Source organism: Lonchura striata, chromosome 1, assembly GCF_046129695.1.
Source record: "Lonchura striata isolate bLonStr1 chromosome 1, bLonStr1.mat, whole genome shotgun sequence".
In the NCBI taxonomy this organism is placed as follows: domain Eukaryota; kingdom Metazoa; phylum Chordata; class Aves; order Passeriformes; family Estrildidae; genus Lonchura; species Lonchura striata.
Genome location: NC_134603.1, coordinates 116,398,600 through 116,417,937, shown reverse-complemented (window position 1 = coordinate 116,417,937; position 19,338 = coordinate 116,398,600). Strand labels below are relative to the sequence as shown.

Genomic DNA, 19,338 nt, shown 5'->3' with positions numbered 1-19,338 from the left:
TTACTGACTTGTCTTTTGTTAAAATAATCATTGAAGATTCCAACGTATTTTGAATAATAGAGCTGTTGCTTCTGGGGTTCTTTCTGCAGGCTGGCTGCCTTCCATGGCATTGTCTGAATAAAAATGCCAGATAAGGAGAAAGCCTTAAATGAGTGTGTAAGCAGATGGGATTTATGGGTAAAATTCTGAGTAACACTCTTCTTTATTTCTCAGCTACCATTTGCTGATACGAGGAACTGCAATTTTTTCTCAAACTGAGCAGTGAAATTACATAATCATATTATTTACCTACATGATTTTATTTCATAAACTAGAAAAACATATCCTTGAAATTTAGCTCTCTTTTCAGTTAGGTTAGCAACAATTTGAAAAGAGGCAGGAAGTTCAGCCCTGAATCTTTTGACAGTCACTCTCTGATCAGAGGAATGTATGATATTATCAAATTCCATACATACTCCCACCTGTCTTCTCCAACTGAAGGGGAGAATTTATTGACACAGATATGAATGGGTTTATTTGTTAAATATTTGTTAGGGTACGGCTAGTTGAAGCATTAAGAAAAAAATCCTAACATTCTCAGTAGTTAAAAAAAATCAGCAGTAATAATTAATCTATTTTGCTTAATTTTCCTTCATAAGCAGTAATTTTGTAGGACTTGTGATATTCCTGTGTTGTGGAGGAAGAGGCCAAACCCTGAAGAATAGAGAGGTTGTTTGTAATTGCAATTACAGAATTCTGTGCTCCTGTTTCCCTCTTCTGACCTCCAAATAAGTCATTCTTCTCTATTGTCATACTTTTCAGCTGGTAAAACATTATAATCTATAGATAAAAACATCACTGTTTCATAATCCACCAGTGTTTCATGTGGACAACTGGCTTTTTTTTTTCATATAAATTCCTGAATGTCAGATGTGTGAGTGTTTTGGAAACCATTTTGAATGATCCATTGAGACTAATATAATTTTAATTCAAGAAAAAATCTTTTGAAGTTATGAAAGTTATCTCAGAATCAGACATTATTTATAACAAAGAACACCCAGGGTATTCAGGTTGCTTAGGTAGTTTGGTCACTCAATTGCTTGAGTATACTGTCACTGATTGTTGGGTAAAGAAATTGTACCCAGTGGAGAATTTCAGTTCTGCAGTTTTTAAAATATTATTTTATTTTCAAGGCAAGAAATAAATTAAATTAGAGTACCAGATATCTCTCTAAGAGTGACAATTAATTACTACTTTGACATATGTCTTTTTTCTAAAGTGTCAAAATATTTTAAGTTTTATCAGGACTAAACCATCATTCAAAATGCTCTTGTGGTGAGATCTTGATTGTGTGCAGTATCATGAGGATCACCAGGACCCTTTTGGTCCAACAGGATCTTTTCATCTCCCCAGGCATTCACACAACAATCTCTACATATCCTCTAGTTTTAAGTTTTTTCTGTTTTTCCTAAGCCTTTTTACTTGCAAGTACAGTGAAAATCTAGCTCAGGAGTTTTATTTTAGTAAAGTCTGGGAGCACCTTGATGCTTTGCTTGTGAAATGTGTAAATTTGGTCTGTTGCTCGCTGACACGAGATGCAGGCATCGGTGTGTGGCCATGGGGAAAGAGACTCAAAGGCTCTTAAGCTCTATGAAGACCCAGGTTAAGCCTGCAAAGAGGCATCTTCCTCACAGGAAGGGCAGTGTGGCACACCCATACTGTGCTTAAAAGGCTGCAGAATTCTTTGGCTGTAACGTGGACCAAGCCACTAAGGTTTGCATGAACAATGTCACCCAAAGATCTGTAAAACAAAGGCCTTTTCCTTGTAGCATTCTTCTGGGGTCACCCGTGAAGAACTTGGTGAACTGAGTCTGGGGATGAGAAATGTAAAGATACCAAGTCAAGGTGATGATTCAGAAGAGTTATGAACCACCAAAAAAAATTTAAAAAGAAAGCTTAACTGTATATGCTGACGTTTACTAGAGTTCTTATAGGGTTGATGCATTTGGATGCATTTAAGATGTTAAATCCACACAGGATTATGTGGAGGATGGAAGCCTACTAGAGAAACATGTCTTTGCAGCGGGTGTCATAGGGTGATATTTAAAATTCACAGTTCCTTAAGAGGCATAGATTATATTAGGTTTTGAGTTGGGCCATAACCAAACCTCAGGGAGGAATCTGGACTCTTGTTTCCAAATGAAAAAGTAGTTTCTTATTGTTCATGGTGTCATACTATCACTTTTATTACCATATAACTGCATATTTGCCTTGAAAATCTACGGCAGAAATAAAACAGTGTGAGAGGCTTTCACTAAAAATTACTATGATTTTTTTTCTCTGCTAAGAAATAGATGATTTTCTTCTGAGTCTATTACATTGTAAAACTCTATTCTCCATTTCATTATATTGGTTTTATGCCCATGTAGCTCTGTTTAAGCATCCAGTGGAGTTACATCAGCATAAAACTGGTATAATGCAGTGGAGAATCCAGTCCATAGTGTACCATAGCATTGCAGTATGAGGTACTGAAGATATGGTAAGCACACACTTCAGTAGATAAGATCTTTTCACTTGGCAACTACTTTGCCTTTTTTTTTTTTTTTTTTTTTGGTTTTGTTTTATAATCAGCCTTTTCTGAATTTTGTTTACAAAGGTACTCAGGTTTTATTCTGGGGAGTAGTGTGCCTGTTGTAAAATTCTATTGATTTTTTAATTTGTGGTATTAACATTATTTTAGTAGTTTTACGTACTCATACAAGGAGAAGGATAGAGCTCTTGTACTTGCAGTGTAAAGAAGCTAATTTAAAATGTTCCTGAGGTTGGAGTCCTCCTGGCCATTTGACTTAGATTGTGATGTGCTTTATCAGTTTAGTACCTCATATCTGGGGGACAATTCTGTGCATTTGCTGGCCAATGGGCTCAATATTCAGTAGGTCTTTTCCAACTCTAACATCTGACTGTGTGCCTTGTTGCAACAGAAAATTGCTGCCTTGATAATGCTTGGTAATACTCTTACATTATGTGAGCCCCAGGATACTATTTATGAATCTAACTTTTTCAGTACTGCCCGCAGGCACAAGGCATGAACAAATGGTGTTTATTGCAGTGCAAATAGAATCTTGCTCTTGTGCAGATTCTGTCTGGAAGCTTGCACATTCCCCAGTAGAATGGGAACCATATGGATTTTTTTTTTCCCCACTTTTTGGCAGGGAAGTAGTGACCAGACACTGCAGATAATGCAATCCCCAAATGCAAAGGGAGGGTTGGTGTAGCAGGGGAGGATGTGCTTTGTCTGTTAAGCAACAGAAACTGTTGTTAAAGCGCTGCCTCTGTGTGCCTGATGATGTACTGGAAATTTGCTTCTTTTTAATGTCACTTAAAAATGTGTTCTTTTGAGTCCCTTATAAACCCCCCTTCAGGATCTTCCAGGAGCATCTTTTTGCCTACTAGTGACGAGTTTCCCCTTTGCTTATGGAATCTAGGCATGCTGAAAAAGTCTATTTTTAATACAAAGGTGATGTCCATTTTGCCTTGCCCTTGCAACCTGCATGCTTGTGCTCCTAGCATTGCAATTGCAGCTGAGGAGCAGGGTCATTGTCTTGCACATGCAAAAAACTGCACAGATCAATGGAAGGATGCAAACTGCATGTACAGAAAATGCAGCTGAGCCTTCTGGAAAGTTCTCCTTAGAGCTCCTGGGTCAACCACACCACAAAGCCTACAGCTCTCATAATACCTAGTGCATGGTACACTGTGTGCATTTTAATGTCAGGAAACTTGGAGATATAATTTAATATATCTAAGACAAATCAAAGCCTTTCATATCTCTTTTCACTCCTCTTTCTGATGTAGATATTCTGATGACTGAGAGTCCTCTATTCCCTTGAATGAACTTAAAACATACATCTTCCACCTCATTTCACTTCTTCCTAAGCCTAAAGGAAAAAAATAAGGCAAAGCCTAAGACTGATTATAGAAAGGTGCTCAGCTGCAAATCTTGTTGTGCTGTAGGGTTTGTGCCAGACCAAGTCACTTTTGTGTTTTTGTTCCCCATGTCTCTTATTAGGTTCCCAGCATGCCACTTGTGCCAGTACATTTGAGGATATTAGCCCATTTGTATGTAAAGGGAATTTAGGGAGATGCCTCAGTGTCCTGTGGGTGAGGGTGTGTTGAGCCCTCTTTGTCAGTGAGCTCTGCCCTGGCAGCAAATGACTTCAGCAGTGTGGTAGATTGAGCATCCCATACCTCTGGGTGGCTATGCTCGAGTCCATCCCCAGCAAGGACACCTCTATCCTCACCACACCACTGTTCTTCACATATGGCAGAGACAACCACATCCTTTACTATTAGATCCTTCTGGCTACAAGTGGCACTGAGGAAAGAAGACAAGCTTTTGTCTCTTGATGTAATGAATGCCTGACTGCAAAATAATTTCTTTGCAGCCTGTTGCAGTGGCCAAGATTGTAACACTTGATTTTTTTTATTATTATTATTAAAATTTAAATATATATGAACTGAATTTTCCTGCACTGTCATTTGTAGCATCAGAGTTTCTTAATTTCTCTTCCTTGATGCCCTTGTGCACTAATTTTCCCAATACATCTGAATGTCCTGGTGGTATGTTTTATTTGGTGCTTATTTGAGAGCATTCCAAATGGCGACACATAAATGGTATTGGCAGGGGTGTGGGAAGGGCTGTATTTTCCACCATAGTATATATTCTACAGGCTTGTGTACTATTCAGATAAATGCATCTCTATGCTGAAACTGAAATGACAAGCTGTCAGTCAAATTCTTGGCTTAGCACACATTTTCTGTAAATTTGTTAGTATTTGCTGGGATTTATTGGAAAGTTTATTCCAAAGTTGTTTCTTCCCTGTACTTGTCTTTGTCTTAGTGGTTCATGCATGGTTAAGGGTATGAGCCCAGCATCAATGCCAGGTTTATGATCAGAATGAGAAAAGAATAAACAAAAATGTGTGGTTTTCTCAAAAGAGTTTTAGTTTGATATTATCTTCTAGTTTAAAAGATTAATATATATTTCTATACATTACACATTTTACCTATAGACTAGATTCTGTCAGTCTGCCATTGAGTATTTTCATTTGCTCCACACAACATTTCTTAGTTGAGCCACTTAGCAAGAGCATAGCCAAGTGATTTCTGCTTAATCTGGGAGAAAACCCCTGAAAAAGGAGTTAGATAATATGTAACATGCTAGTGCCATAGATGAATCTGCCTAGTGGTATAAAAATCCCTTCTCCCTTGATGTGTGAACATAATATTTGGTATAAGCATGGGGATACAATTGCCTCTAAGTTCTCATAATAGGATATATATAAAATTGGGCAAAGGCACAATTTTAAAATAGTCTCTGTGTGAGCATTGTGAGGGTTGATAAATGGTCCTAAAATAGCATTACATTTCTATTAAACAAAAAATCACTCAGATGCCACCTGCTGCTTTTGGCATTTTAAAATCTGATTTGGAATAGAAAGAACAAATGATTGCTTCTCTGTCTCCCTCTCCCCTCCTAACTTTGAATGTTTCCGCCCAACGTTCAAGAGAGCAGCCTGTTTTTCCAAGGCTATTGGTTGATGTCAGTAGTTATTTGAGCCTGCATCCAGAATGAATGCATCCAGTCTGAACTAGACTGATTAGTACTAAATCTGTGATGCCAGGGCGATCAGGAAATAGAGCACTTGTTTAAACATCAATAGATTTTTTTTTTCTTGCATAGCTCTCATGGAAAGATGCTGTTGATTGCCTCAGAGTAGGGAGGGGGAAAAATATAAAAAGAGAGGGAATGCAATTCAACTTCAGTTACTTACTGGTGCATCCTATATGAGAAAGACCTACATGAGGTTTAAATTGTACAAAAGAACACTGCACGAGTGTTTCTCTCTGAGTCCAAAATACAGGTATTTAGTTAACAGTAAAACCACAAACATTCCTTTTTTTAAGCAATTTTATTGTTCTGGCTTACAGTAAAACTGCAAAAATGTCAAATGCATACACATATTAAGTACTAACACAATCCAGCAGTAGTGATGATATTTTCCAAGTGATAATTTTATCAATAGTCATTAACCCATGGGGAAGGAGAAAGAATATAATATTTATTACCATCAAGTAAGAGATGGTGCAGCTTCTGTTCATAGCATGCAACAGTGAAAATAAAACCAACTAAATCTGAGATTTTCAGTGCTGCTTGGGGCATTTAGCCTCATAATTCCTGATATATTTCACCAGAAAAAGGTGGTTTTGCTCTCTGCATAGATGAATATGAAAATTTCAGCCAGAGTTTTTGTACCCACTCCTTAATAAAATAATTCAGGCATGTGTATAGAATGTGTCATTCTCAGTACTAAAGCACTAGGATATTAAAAGAATAGAGTACCCTGTGTAAAAATGAAATCAGTAATGTATCGTATAAGAAATTTCCTTTCACTAGCTAGCGCCCTGGAAAATCAGCTGTCTTTGCATCTCAGATAATTGCTTCTTGTATTGTGAAGTTCTATATTTGTGCTAGTTGAAGTGAAAAAAAATATGCTTTGTGTAAATATTCCTCCTCCTTTCCATTTTCAAGATCTGCTCAATGGAGCCATCACATCTTTTTTTATTGTGGTTTTGAAAATAGATGGACATAATTACCTGGGTAGACTCTTTCTGTCTTTGCCCAGGAGGCAGTGAATTTAGTCAGAGCCTAAGTAGTCAAACGGTTCAAAAAATTCTTGCCTTTGTTCTTTGTTTGCAGATTTTATTCCTCACCGTACAGTATTCCAACAAACCGCATGATTCCACAGACATCAATCACGCCATTCATTGCTGCTTCCCCTGTCTCTACATATCAGGTACGTCAGATATGCACTTGTCTACTGTGTTTCCCAGTTAATGATGTTTTGGATGTGGATGAAGGCAGTGTATACCACAGAAAATTGTGAGTGCTTGCACTCTTGAGTCACACTTGAAACAAAGGGCTCTCTAGGAATATTCAGGTATCATTGGGTAGAGTTTTAAGTGTTTCCTGCATTCTTTACAGCAGTAATGAAAGCCACTGTAATAATTAATTTCAATCAACTTCTCTGATAAACAACATTTTGCTTAATTTCCAACTGACAACACCAGAAGCTTATCATTCTTATTGAACTGTTTCCTCATTTTGGCTCCCCTTCGTTAGCCAAAAAATTTTAAGTGTTTTTTTTTAATAATGTATGTTGACTGCATTATACTTTTACCTTTTGACCCAGCTATATTTTTTCCAGTAACTGCATCCTTTAAAAATACTCATTTTTATCTAATAATCCCTGACAAAGCAAATTACTTGAGGATGTGTCCTCAAATCATTCTTTAGTCTGCTACATGCCATGTCCTTCAGACTTTCTCTTTTCAGCATATCCCTCTCAGATCTCCACTGGGAAATTATTGTCTTTCTGAGATGGAAGTCAAAACCAGATTGTATATTTTTATTATTAGCTGTTGTCTGGGAACTTATCACTTCACAGAATCTGGTCATTGACTATACATTTTCCAATTTTAGTGTTTCTCTCCTGTGCCATCCGTGCTTTTCCAACCCTGAGTCTTACCTGAAATAAGCTACTCAGACTTTCAAAGCTGCATGGTGGGCTGTTCTTAATGTTAGGGTTTGTTTGTTGTGGCTGGGGGGTTGCAGATGGTATGGCACTGCTTACAGGTAATTCTGGGCAGTTACTCTACTTTGAACTTGATCTTCAATGATAGATGATTCTTTTCATTATCTTTGTAATATTTTATTTGAGATGGCTATGTAGCATTTGCCAAACAAAAGTTGTTTCTATGAGGTAAATTCAGTAAATTTCACTAATGGCAGCACCAAAGAGTCAATGCCAGAGACATACGCTGCATTGCATGCAGCTCACACACAATTTTCTTGGTAGCAAAGCTGGCTTAGGAGCCATACTACTTCCCAATCATGCTGCTGAGTTCAGGCTACCCAGCCACTTACTTTCATCACTGCTCCACAGTTCACAGTTGCTCCCCTTTTCCCATTCTGGTTTGAACCATTGCATCAGTTTGTGGTTTCATGCGTTTGCACCAAAACCATTCATTTTTATTCTTTTTTAACCTATATAATTTTCCTTAGATAGCTTGCTGTGTAAGCTCACTGACACTGTGAAGGAGCTGCAGTGGTGCAGGAGTGGGAGCAATGAGCAGCAGCAAGCTGTGGCAGCTCTAGTGTGTTTCTGCTCATGGGGATTCACAGCAGAAAATGTTGTAGCAGAGTTGTGTTCACATGTGGGTGTGCTGGTTTTGGTTCTAAAGATGTTTTGCTGAACTTGCTTTTCAACAAAAAATAGACTTTTATAAACATATGCAAATGTTGGAGCACACTGTTATACAATTAATTCTCAACACTTTCTTCATGTACAAAATCACAGGGCATCTGGAGAAGTGGGACCTTGTATCTTTCTCCTTGTTATTCCTGGTCCTGCTCAGTCTGAGGTGGCACACACCCATCTCTGGAACAGCAAGTGAGGTGTCCTCTGATGGCTCTAGCACAGCTACATCTTTTGTGTACTTGTGTGTTGCTGTGTCCAGACTGATGGAAAAGGAAACTAAAATACAAAATTCTTGAAACTGAGCCCGAGTTATGATCGCATGTGGGCCATTCACACATAGCACAAAAGGTAGCTATGGCTCAGAGATGCCACAACAGATATGCAAACACTCTATAATGTGTCTGATTCTTAGTAAAATTGTTATATCCTTGAAATACATTACATGAGAGTCATAAGGCAGAACAACAAAGAAAGTCTTTGGTGATGCATATGGAGTTCTGGTAGGAACAGACCCCAGGATGCTCAAGCTAAGAACAATCCTGGAAGGACAGACTTCTTAAGCCAGCTTTGCTGTGAAAGCTTTTGATTAGAATAATTTTCAAAAATTCTGAATTAAATCTGCAGTTCTTCCTGGGAACAGAATAATTATTCTGCGATCTCTGAAAATGTTATGCCTTTAAAAGTTCATACAGATACTTTTGAAAGTAAACTTTGAACATTTTATGTCTCCTGCACTGTCGGTTGGATGACATGTTCATGATTATATTGATGGATGAAAGCAAACAATGCAAATGAAAAAATAGGACACGTGGAATAGTGAAGGCTTCCTTACGAGATAAAATGCTGTAATTCACAGAAGTGCTGCAATCACTCAGACTTCTGACTTTGGTGGAAAACATTATCAAATGAAATTTGAAAGCTTTTTTCTTTGTCAATAACTTTACAAAGCATAAATTAATTTTGTGTTGAGTTATAAGACTTAAGTCTTTTGTCAGAATTACCACCTTAGTTGTAATAGAGAAAATATTTTCAAGTAAATCTTTCAGTTTTAAACTTTTCTATGCTAATTAAAAGTATTTGATGTGCAGGTCCAGAGTACTTCATGGATGCCTCATCCGCCATATGTTATGCAACCAACAGTAAGTGGATACTTGGTTATATCTAGCTAAAAGTGCTTCCATTGCAGCCTTGCTCTGCTTGTCCAGTCACATTGAAGTCCTGGGTCATGTAAGAGCAGCCATCTGCTCCCTGTGACAGGAGCCCTCTGCCGTAAAGATTCTGTTTCTTTAAGGAGCACCATTTGATTTAGTGGAAAAGGAAGGATGGGTGATGTGTTATCTAATTGCTTTGATTGTAAGACAGTAACAAATTCTGAAGTGTTGCTTCTGAAGCTGTGCTTCAGGGACTGCAAGATAACCGCATTCCTGTGTACTTTGAATTGCCAGGATCAACACGTGACCATTCCCTTACATGCTTATCCATCAAAAATGTCCTGTGCTGCTTCATATCAAGGATGAGGATACAGTGCCTCAGTAATGCATTTCAACATAGTGGAAAAGGGTGAAGCACAACTGTCTTAGAGAGTCTCTACCAAATCTGAATCTGCTTTGTGATTTGACCAGTCAGCTCTTTCCCCCTCTGCCCTGAATAAATTGTAATTTTATCCATTTATAACTACTGAAAGCTGCAGTATGTTTCTAACAAACATTCATTAGAACTAGTGCAGCTGATTTTTGTTTACCTCACAGAAGAGTTTTTATGCTCTTTACTTAAATATTAGTGATATACCAGAAGAAAACACCATACTGAATTCCACAGATCACTTCAGTTACATTTCTACCTTTTTTGAATTTCTCAGGTCTAGATCCACTTGACAGTGCCATTAATCAAAATTTAAATGCATGCTCCACATAATCATCAATACAATGATTTATAGAAGAGAAGTAATATTAAAACGAAGGTCTGTAACTTCAGATTGTTTCTTATTCATATTTTTGTTCAAATATTTTGACTTCACAATAGTGTAACTTCTGGTGAGAGTTAGCTGTACAGCAACATGGATATAATTACACTATGTATCTGTTTAGTTGCACAATTCTCTCACCCCAGTTTGTAGCCCCCTTTCCACACCCCTCAGGTCTTTGGAGGCAAGTTCTTCAGTTCTCTCACAAGGCAAGGAGCATAGTGTGGGACTGACTGGGCACCCAATTCCTGCTGCTGCAGTGCTGCACCTCTCTGTAGACCCTGGTGGAGCTTTCTTTCTCAGCGGAGTAAAGCTGTTGCTGTATTCTTTGTAGGAAGATGAAATGTATTGAACAAATTAACAGTTAACATCAGTCCTGTATTCTAATATTCGGATTTAATAGCAGACCACAAGAAGTCTTAGATGTGTGTATATGATGAGTTATGAAACTTGTGGAAGCCAATCTCCAATCCTTGCAGAAAGGCTCCCTTTCTAAAAGAAAAACTTAAGCACTTTACCAATCCCAGATTTTATGTATATGTGTGTTTGAGTTTTATTTGAAAATATTTGACAAAGCATTTTTCTGCAGCACTAGGTTAAGTATTATGATAAGGTAATTGAATGTATTTACCTCTTAGTAAGGACATGAAGAGAAAATTTGTCTCTTATAGTGAATGGCACCCTCAAAATGCTGAGTTAAATTGGTGTTCATTATGAACCAGAGAGTCATATCAAAAAAAGGAATTGTGATTCTAGATGGAAAAGCAGAGGGAGAGTGGATAAGTGGTGTACCATTTCTGTTCCAGTCTCATTGCTGTTGTGGGTTACTTCCATGTGTTTTCTGTAGCAATCCTAGACTCTTCACTGTCAGATTTTTCCCATATGTTTCCAATGATTATGTTCTTAAGAAGACATGAGGCATTTAGTACCAAGGAAGCATAAAAGGCAAAAAGGCAGAACTACCATTCCCCAGGTTTCATTCAGAGATGAATTCTTTATTAGAAATGTCTGAAAACTTGTCAGAGTATTGCCACACAGAGAATTCAGGAGACTTCAGAATTAATGGTCTGTTTTGAAAGAAAATAAAGAATCTGTGTTCATTTTAAGTTTCAGTAGTTCCATGCCTAACTATATATAGACTCTATTCTAGGCACTTCCATAGCTTAAAAAAAAAAAAAATCACAATGAAGTTGGCAGAATTAAGGATGTGAGTTTTGGTAATCCTGTGAGCTGATGAAACTGGGAACTTTCTAACTTGTTTAGCTTTTTGTTTCTTCTTGTAAGCTAGTTTTCCATGCTATTATCTAAATTGCCACCACTTTACTTCGTAATATTTTATGAGGTGATTGATTGTGGCATGTGGTGTCCCCCTGGACACCACTGCAGATAAATGTTACATTCCCCTTGCTCCAGGAAGGAGAACGTTTTGTTAAGCCTCTATTATTCGTTGTCAGTAGAGATGAACTCATACAGAAAGCACAGTTTGAATTGCCCAAACAGTGGTGGTTAATTCTTTGTTTTGAGTAGAAGTATCCACTAAATCATGTTACTAGATGATTAGCTTTTCATTTCCTACAGAAAGTCCTACTTGATGTTTATGTATAATTTAACATCACGTAGTGTTCCTCGTGACAAAAAGACAGGCAGAACCATGCTGTAGAGGAAACAAAGGGGGGTTTTCACTCAGTGTGCTGTGCACAGACAGGGCAGTGTTCTCTCAGACTGGCAGGCTTGCTGACAGGAGGGCAGAGCTGTGCTGCACAGCACTACCATCCTGTGTCTGTCTGTCCCTGCTTTGCCTGCCCGTCTCATGTCCCTTCCCACTGCCTCCCTGTGCAGAAAATACAAAGCTCTTTTTTCAGTGATATCCCTGCAGTAGGTTGGCCTGTCAGATATTTTTGTCCTTTATTTCCTTTTGTACATCAATTTCAGCCACATTTTCCTGATGTGTGCAGTGTGCATTCTGTATCCATTTACTTGGTGGATTAAAAAGTCCACTATAGTAAAAGATTGTATCTGCAATTTCTTCTGTAGCTTTTTAACTACAAGCAGATAAACTTCTGACCCTAACAAACAAAAATGACATATATATTAACTTGCAAATATTTGAGTATACTGGTTTTCTCAGGCTTGTTTGTCTTTTTATTTCTATGATACCCTTAAGAACTGAAAACAACCAAAATTACATGTTGTAAGAAAATAGTAATCAGAACATTTTCATCCTAAAAGGAGAAACTCAGAAATACAGTCAAGGACTCTGCAATTCTAGAACTGATATTGTAGGAGGTTGTTAATAAACAACTGCAGATACAATTTTTAAAGCAGTTTTATTTTTGTTTATCAGTGATTTCTGCTGGTCTTATTCCAAGAGCCATGGAAAATTAATATCAAATAGGTTGAGGTTGAATAAGTAGTATTGAAAATAAACTTCTGCTGGCATAGTAAGGTCATACATGAAAACTTCTTACATCTTAATGCTCACACAACCTTCAGGGTTTTGGAAGGCATTATTCCTGAATCATGTGGACATGATGAAAAATCTACCTGGAAGTTCATGTGTGACTCAGACACATTTGAAATATGCACCCTTTGTGAATTGAGCCATCAGCATTTTTCCCATATTGCTTTCCCTGTGTCAAAGTAAGAATACCTAAAATTTGGCAGTTTCATTGCTTTGCCATGTGTCCTGGTCACTCCCCACAATTTTAATGGAAGACAAGGTCCAAAAGAGTTATAGCAGCGTGAGTTTGGATTAAAATTGGCAAAAAATTTAATGCACTGTCCAGTCTCAGTTTAGTTAAATGTATCTTTCAAAGTACAGTGTTATTCTTCCGTGTTTGAAACAAATCTTGTTTTTAATTACTGCCTCAGGATAAGGATAGATGGATGGTAATGACAGAATCAAAACATAAGATAAGAGTTATTCTGGAGACTTAGAACATTTGCCATATTACTGTGGTTTTCCTGTAGTCCCTGAAGGCTGTTTGAAAGTTATGGGGATACTTTGAAAAACATGTTTACATGTCAATTCACGTATAGACAATCTAATTCTTACTGATAGGGGCATTTGTAAAAAACATTTGGATTCAAATCTTTGTTACAAAAAATATATGCACTATTCCTCTTTAAAGGCAATTTTTTTAGTGAACCAACAGAAATGTGCTAGCCTAATACTCCATGTAGACACTGGTTTTACACTTACCCTCTTTTATTTCCAAGTAAAACTGTGTTTGTAATCACTGGGTATGCACAGATAGATATTCTTGTCAGTCTGGAATAGTTTCTAAATAATAGCTGGAGAAGGAGTATGCCAGTGGCAGCAGGAAGCGTGTAAACAGGGCAGCATATGGAAAAATGTACCACTATAATTATAATTTTAAATGATAATGATAAAGTATGTTAGGGAGACCTTCTGTTCTGGAAGTTTCTCAAGCCCTTACAGTCCTTCTAGAGAGGTCAATGTCTTAAAAAACACCTTTATTTATTTTTTCTGTCATCTTTCCTGTGGCCCATGGCTGAATGGAATCAGTCTGTCTTTAAAAGAACCAACAAAAACATGTCTTATTTCATAAGCAGTGTAAAACCCCTAGTTTGGTGAGAAGCAAGGCTGAGTAAGGGCTCCAGATTCCTGCCTCTTGATTGTTGTGCATGAGTGTAGCAGTATAAAAGGTACAAATTGTTCAACTGGAATGGATCAGTTTTCATTTTCTCACTAGCAACTCTGCTGCTTTGGATAATACCCAAAATACCACAGCAGTTTCAGTGTTTTGATTCCTACACTCTGGAACAAAGAAGTTCCTTGTGCTCCAATCCACATCCCTCTCCCAAGATGGCTTTCTCTACCTCACGTTTATTGCTCTACCTTTTTAGTAAACAGAGCCAGGAATCTATCTTGAGTTTGCCTGCTTGCAGGTAAGAAAACAAAGTATGTCCTCTGCAGACGGTTGAGTCCTGCCTCCAAGATGAAATGTGAGAATTCAGCTAGCTGCTATGAAAAGTAAACAGGAAATAATCCTTAGAAATTGGAATCTTCAACAAGTCTTTCAACTTTTAGCCATGTATTTTTAAGAGATCCTTTGAACATGAACTTACTTGAACTCTTAAGGCTAAAGTGTTTAGAGGTTGAAATAACTAACCAAATACCAATGACAAAGTTCTGCTGAGCAATTTTAATTCCAGTGTTTAATTCCAGTGTTTCTCAAGGCAGAAAATCGAGGGCTGCAAATTCTATAACTCTGATAATCAAGACAGTAATTGGCAGTGTTCCTTTGGGGCAGGCAGGATCAAATGAGGTCAGTCCCTCTCATGAAGCACGTGTATACACTGTATACAGATGTTGTCTCAGTGCTACCTAAACGGGTTTTTCAGATGCTGGTGAGCATGTGCTTGCTGACCTCCTTTAGTGCCAGGTGTTGTTGTTTTGGGGAGAGTACCCAGGACAGAAAAGCAGTGCCTGAGTTCAACTAACTTAGACCTCTAAAAGAAAACAGGTGTAAGAGATTCAGCCAAGTTGCATCTCCTACTCAAGAGTAGCAGTTTTTAAGTCTGATTATACAATGCTTCTGGAATCATATCAAAGTATCACTCCAGTCCTTTGTTCTGCTATTGTAGAAATTAATACGAATGCCAGAAAAAGATATATTTAAGTTAGATTGCCAAAATTTTTTGACACTCTGTTAGAGCCCCCTAGTGAAACTGAGCATTTTTTGTGATGGCAGCAAGACACACCACATATGGATTCACTTAGAAAACATGGACAGGAGAACCACAAATGTTTCCAGTAGACAAGCCCTTGCATTTGAGGAACTTGCGGTGTGCTGTTTTGTCCTAAAAAGACTTCAGAGCTCTAGTAAAATTTCTTTCCTTTCAAATATTCTACAGATTGCATGAATACTAAATGGATAAACCATCAGTTTGTTTAAAGACATTTACATTAGTGGAAACAAAAATAACATCTATGCATCATATAAATCTATAAACATAAATTAAAAATATATTTGGAAAAGAAGGCATCTGACACTAAATTTGAAAGGTTGCCCAGAGTTTCTTGAAGCCAGGAAATTCTGGTTGAAATTATGGAATTTTGTTTTCTTTTTAACAGAAAAGATGCAACCTTAGGTGTCAACCTTCATTGTCAAGAAAAACCGTAATACAACAGCTGTTTAAAAGCAGTTTTATCAAAGGGAACTATTTTTTAAAAAGATAGTTATTAATCAATAGACATTAGAGTACCTTCTGTGGAAGAATGCAGTGCATTTTTTTAAAAAATCAATGCCTAATTTTGTACAAAGCCTGCATTCTGCTTTCACTTTTCCTATTCTGTGTACATCACCTAAGAATATCTGCAAGATTTGCATTTTCATCAAGTTTTAGATTTACACAAAGGCAAAATCCGGAACACAAAGCTGTAAGATTCATATGTTTTGTTTGCCATTTTGAGCAAAAATTCTTAATTTGGTGAGCACTGGTCCAGTTAATTATTTACCAGGTGATAGATTAGGAAGTAGGCAGATTGTGATAGGATCAGGAGAGAGTGGTGGACTGTGTAAACATATGCTATTAAAGACAGGCCAAGAATTAGAGGAATCAGTTTGCAGAAAGTAATGGGCTCAGCAGAGTGCTGAATTTAGCTCACCATCAGGTGTTTTGCCCCATGTGATTCATTCTGGTTATACTTGCATCTGTGTGCAGTGAACAGGCTGAGGCATGTGACTTGTGTTACAGTCCTCTCAAATTTGCCCTCCATAGTGAACCTTTCTCTTATTTTGTACCTAGCATTGTCTGCTGCTGTCCTGCAGATGATGCTGATTTTACCCACTTTCTGCAGGGAACGCTCTGCTCTGCTGGTTTACAACAAACCAGATGACATAAGCTGGACCCCAGCGTGCTTGTAACAAAGGTGGTCAGGTGGTGCAATTACCAAATATGCAAGTTCTGTGATGGTGGAAGGGAAAGGCAACAATTTGCATCTGCCACAGACAGCAAAGAGCTTTGAATGTGCTCTGTGGTCTGAGGGCACAGAGGTTTTACACTAGTTGGTGGCAAGGCTGGAAATAATCTCTGTGTGCCTTTCCCATGATGTTGAATACAAGATGTTGAATACAAGATGTTACCAGAGGATAGTTCACCAGCAGAAGGGGGCCTGGATCTCCTTTCTGCCTCCCAAACTCCATCTCTATAACTGCAGGAAATCAGCCTTTCCATTTACAGAAGAAGCATTGGGCAGCTTTGGAGCAGGAAACAGCAGCACCCTGTGATAACTCCAAAATAGGATTTAAAAAGACTGGCACAACTTGTCAAAGCTGTAAAGCTGACTTCTTGTTAGTGAAGGATCAAGTTGAGTTTTAGGCTATTGACAAGATGTTCTTTTATAAGCAATTGCATAGGAAGAAAATTATAAATTAATCAAGGTGTAATCTTAAAGGTAAATTAATTTACTATTTTTTAAAATATGGTATTCATTTGAGGTTTTGTCCCAGAGGCTTCAACTGCTTTTGGAAGAAAATTGCAAATGGAAATCATGCATACTTGTTTAGCTACAAATGTATTTTATAGCTATATTTATCCTTGCTGCAGCACCTTTTTTACCTTAGCCTGCCTTTCCTCACATTGGCTTCAAAGAATACATGTAAGCTTAGAGTACTTAGTAATAGGATTTTTCATCTGCCACTGATCCGCTTTTTGACTTTGGAGAAAACATCTTTCTCTTAGGCTCAGTTTCATATTGTTTTTTTTCAAATCCCAATCTATTTAGATTAGAAAACTGTCATACTGCTAAATAGTTTTTAGTAGAAGTTTGTGAAAAGTCTGGTGGAACAAGGGCCTGTATTGACTGATGCCTCCAAACACATCCTCAGAGTGATACTATTAGGGTTCAGGATTTTCATGTTAATTATTAAAATAAACCTGTCCCAGCTACAAAAGGAAGTATTGGATCTGATTTTTACCAGTATAAATCAAGACTTCACTTAAGAAAACTGAATTGCATAGGTGTGAAACAGCGAGAATTAGAAGAGAATCACGCCTGCAGCAATAAGCTGATGAAGGAGACTCTGGCACCTTCTTAATCCTTGGAACAACAGCACTTCCATAAATTACCATTATGTTATGCCAAGTGTATTCAAGGACCAATTTACATAAGTAGGGGAAACTAGCTAATTTATGTATTACTTACAACTGCATTATGATTTTTCTAGTGCAGGACTTGTATAAAAAAGTATAATAATGTACTCTAAGGACTTAGTGACCAGTTCATAAGATTCAAAATTCCTGTATCCAGGAACCATATAGAGTCACAGAATGTTCTGAGCTGGGAGAGACCCACAAGGATCAAGTCCAACTCTTCAGTGAATGGCCCATACAGGGATCAAAGCTAAAACCTTGGCATTATTAACACCATGCTCTAACCAACTGAGCTAATCTCAGTGGCATGTTACATAATCCCTTGCAAAATCTGATTAAATACTTTGATTTTATGCCTCTTGATAATCTTATCAGGAGGTTTGTTTCAAAACACTTTTGCTCTGAGGCTTAGCACTCAGTTTTTAATTTCCAGCCTAAAGGTGCTCCTATTAATTTCACCTCCATCTTCTTGGTCAAACATTCTTCCTACTTCAGTAACTGTTGTCCTTTCTCAATGTTCACCACATTAATTTATAGACAAAAATGTTACCTGCATTTTCAATTCAGGTTAACTATGTTAACATCACTTCATTTGCAGTAATGCGAGGATTTTATACCTCTGGCTGCAACAATGACCCTTCTTTGTATCTATTCCACTTTGAATTCATTTTTCTGGGGCAGCCAAAGCTCACAGGATTCAAGCCTTTTGTGCAAATAGCTTTAATACTTCCTTCTCTTCTCTGGGATGACTTTGCTGCATTGTAAAATATCTTTCTTCCCTTGTGTTCATGACTAGTAATGCAGTCATCCTGAAATTCACTGATATACCTAGGTTTTCTCCTTCTTACATGTGTCCAGCAGATGCTCCTACGTGATAAAGGAAACCACATGTTAGCCTGATTGACTTGATGAATTTGTGCCTTGCTCTCTTCAGTCCAGTCCTTCCTGTATGGTATACTAATTTGCCACTTTATGTGCCTTAAAACTTAGCAATTTCCCCAAATATTATTCAAGGGAATTATTAAAAACATTGGATGAGAGCAATCCTGAGGGAGATTTTAGTTACCCTCCCACTGAAGTAGCATAGCTTGTCTATTAGCACAACCTGTTATCATTTCCGCTTTAGTTAATCCTTTATCATCCCCAAAGTTTAGTAATTTCTGGCTGTAGCACTTCCTGAAATACTTTATTGACCAGAGAGTTTAGATCTGCTGCATGTCCTTTGTTGAGAAAATAGGTAATTTTATTTTAAAAAATTAGGTTATCTACATCTATCTTTGATTTATCTATGTTCTATCTTCATTAATATCCTTTAGTCCTGGCCACTGGACCTGTGCTCATGTGTTCCAGCTCTGTAATAGAGATGATCCAGTTCTGCTTCCTCAATTCACCTTGAATTCAGTGACTTCTCTGGGTTTTTCATCTCCTTTGTCTCTATTCATTTTTCTGCCCAAACACTCATTCTCTGAGTGTTGCCTCTGCTGTCTAATGTAGGAAACTGAGATAGCGTCCTTATTCTGCTGGGGCTCTTTCTGAAACACCTTAGTGTGTCCCCCATCCTCCCTGCATGGGGAGCCAAGCTTTGGGTTCTCTCCCCTTGGTTTTCACTTATCTATGTAAGAAACTTTTTGTTAGGTGTTATAAAAAAAATATAATTTTCAAAGTCTCAGGTAGACATACAGCAAATCTTATTTCTGGCCTCCAACTGTAGCGTTTTCTTGCCTTTTTATTTCCTCCTTCTGTGTTCATTCCTGATATACTTATTGAGGGGTCTGAGTAAGTGGCTGATTAATTAGCACCTTCTCAACTGTAACTGCTGAAGCATCTTAATAACATAATTATTTTAAAATTATTTTTGCAGAAGCACAGCTAACAATTTATTTTTTTATCTCAGTATATAAATGCAGTCTGTGGTCTGACACCATGCAAGTTAAAAATACTCAAGATACCATA

At 37.6% G+C, this 19,338-nt stretch overlaps 1 protein-coding gene across 12 annotated transcripts in view; it reads left to right on the top strand.

Annotated features, from left to right (window-relative positions):
- The window catches only part of RBMS3 (RNA binding motif single stranded interacting protein 3), a 703,155-nt gene that overhangs the window by 624,753 nt on the left and 59,064 nt on the right, over positions 1–19,338 (top strand). For 9 of the 12 annotated variants that reach the window (XM_031503883.2, XM_031503886.2, XM_077787027.1 and 6 more), the window contains 2 exons: positions 6,740–6,836; positions 9,389–9,439. In XM_031503883.2, coding sequence (XP_031359743.1) covers positions 6,740–6,836; positions 9,389–9,439 — 148 coding nt within the window. The remainder of the gene's footprint in view (positions 1–6,739; positions 6,837–9,388; positions 9,440–19,338) is intronic. The other 3 variants (XM_077787022.1, XM_031503885.2, XM_077787030.1) reach the window with 1 other exon arrangement.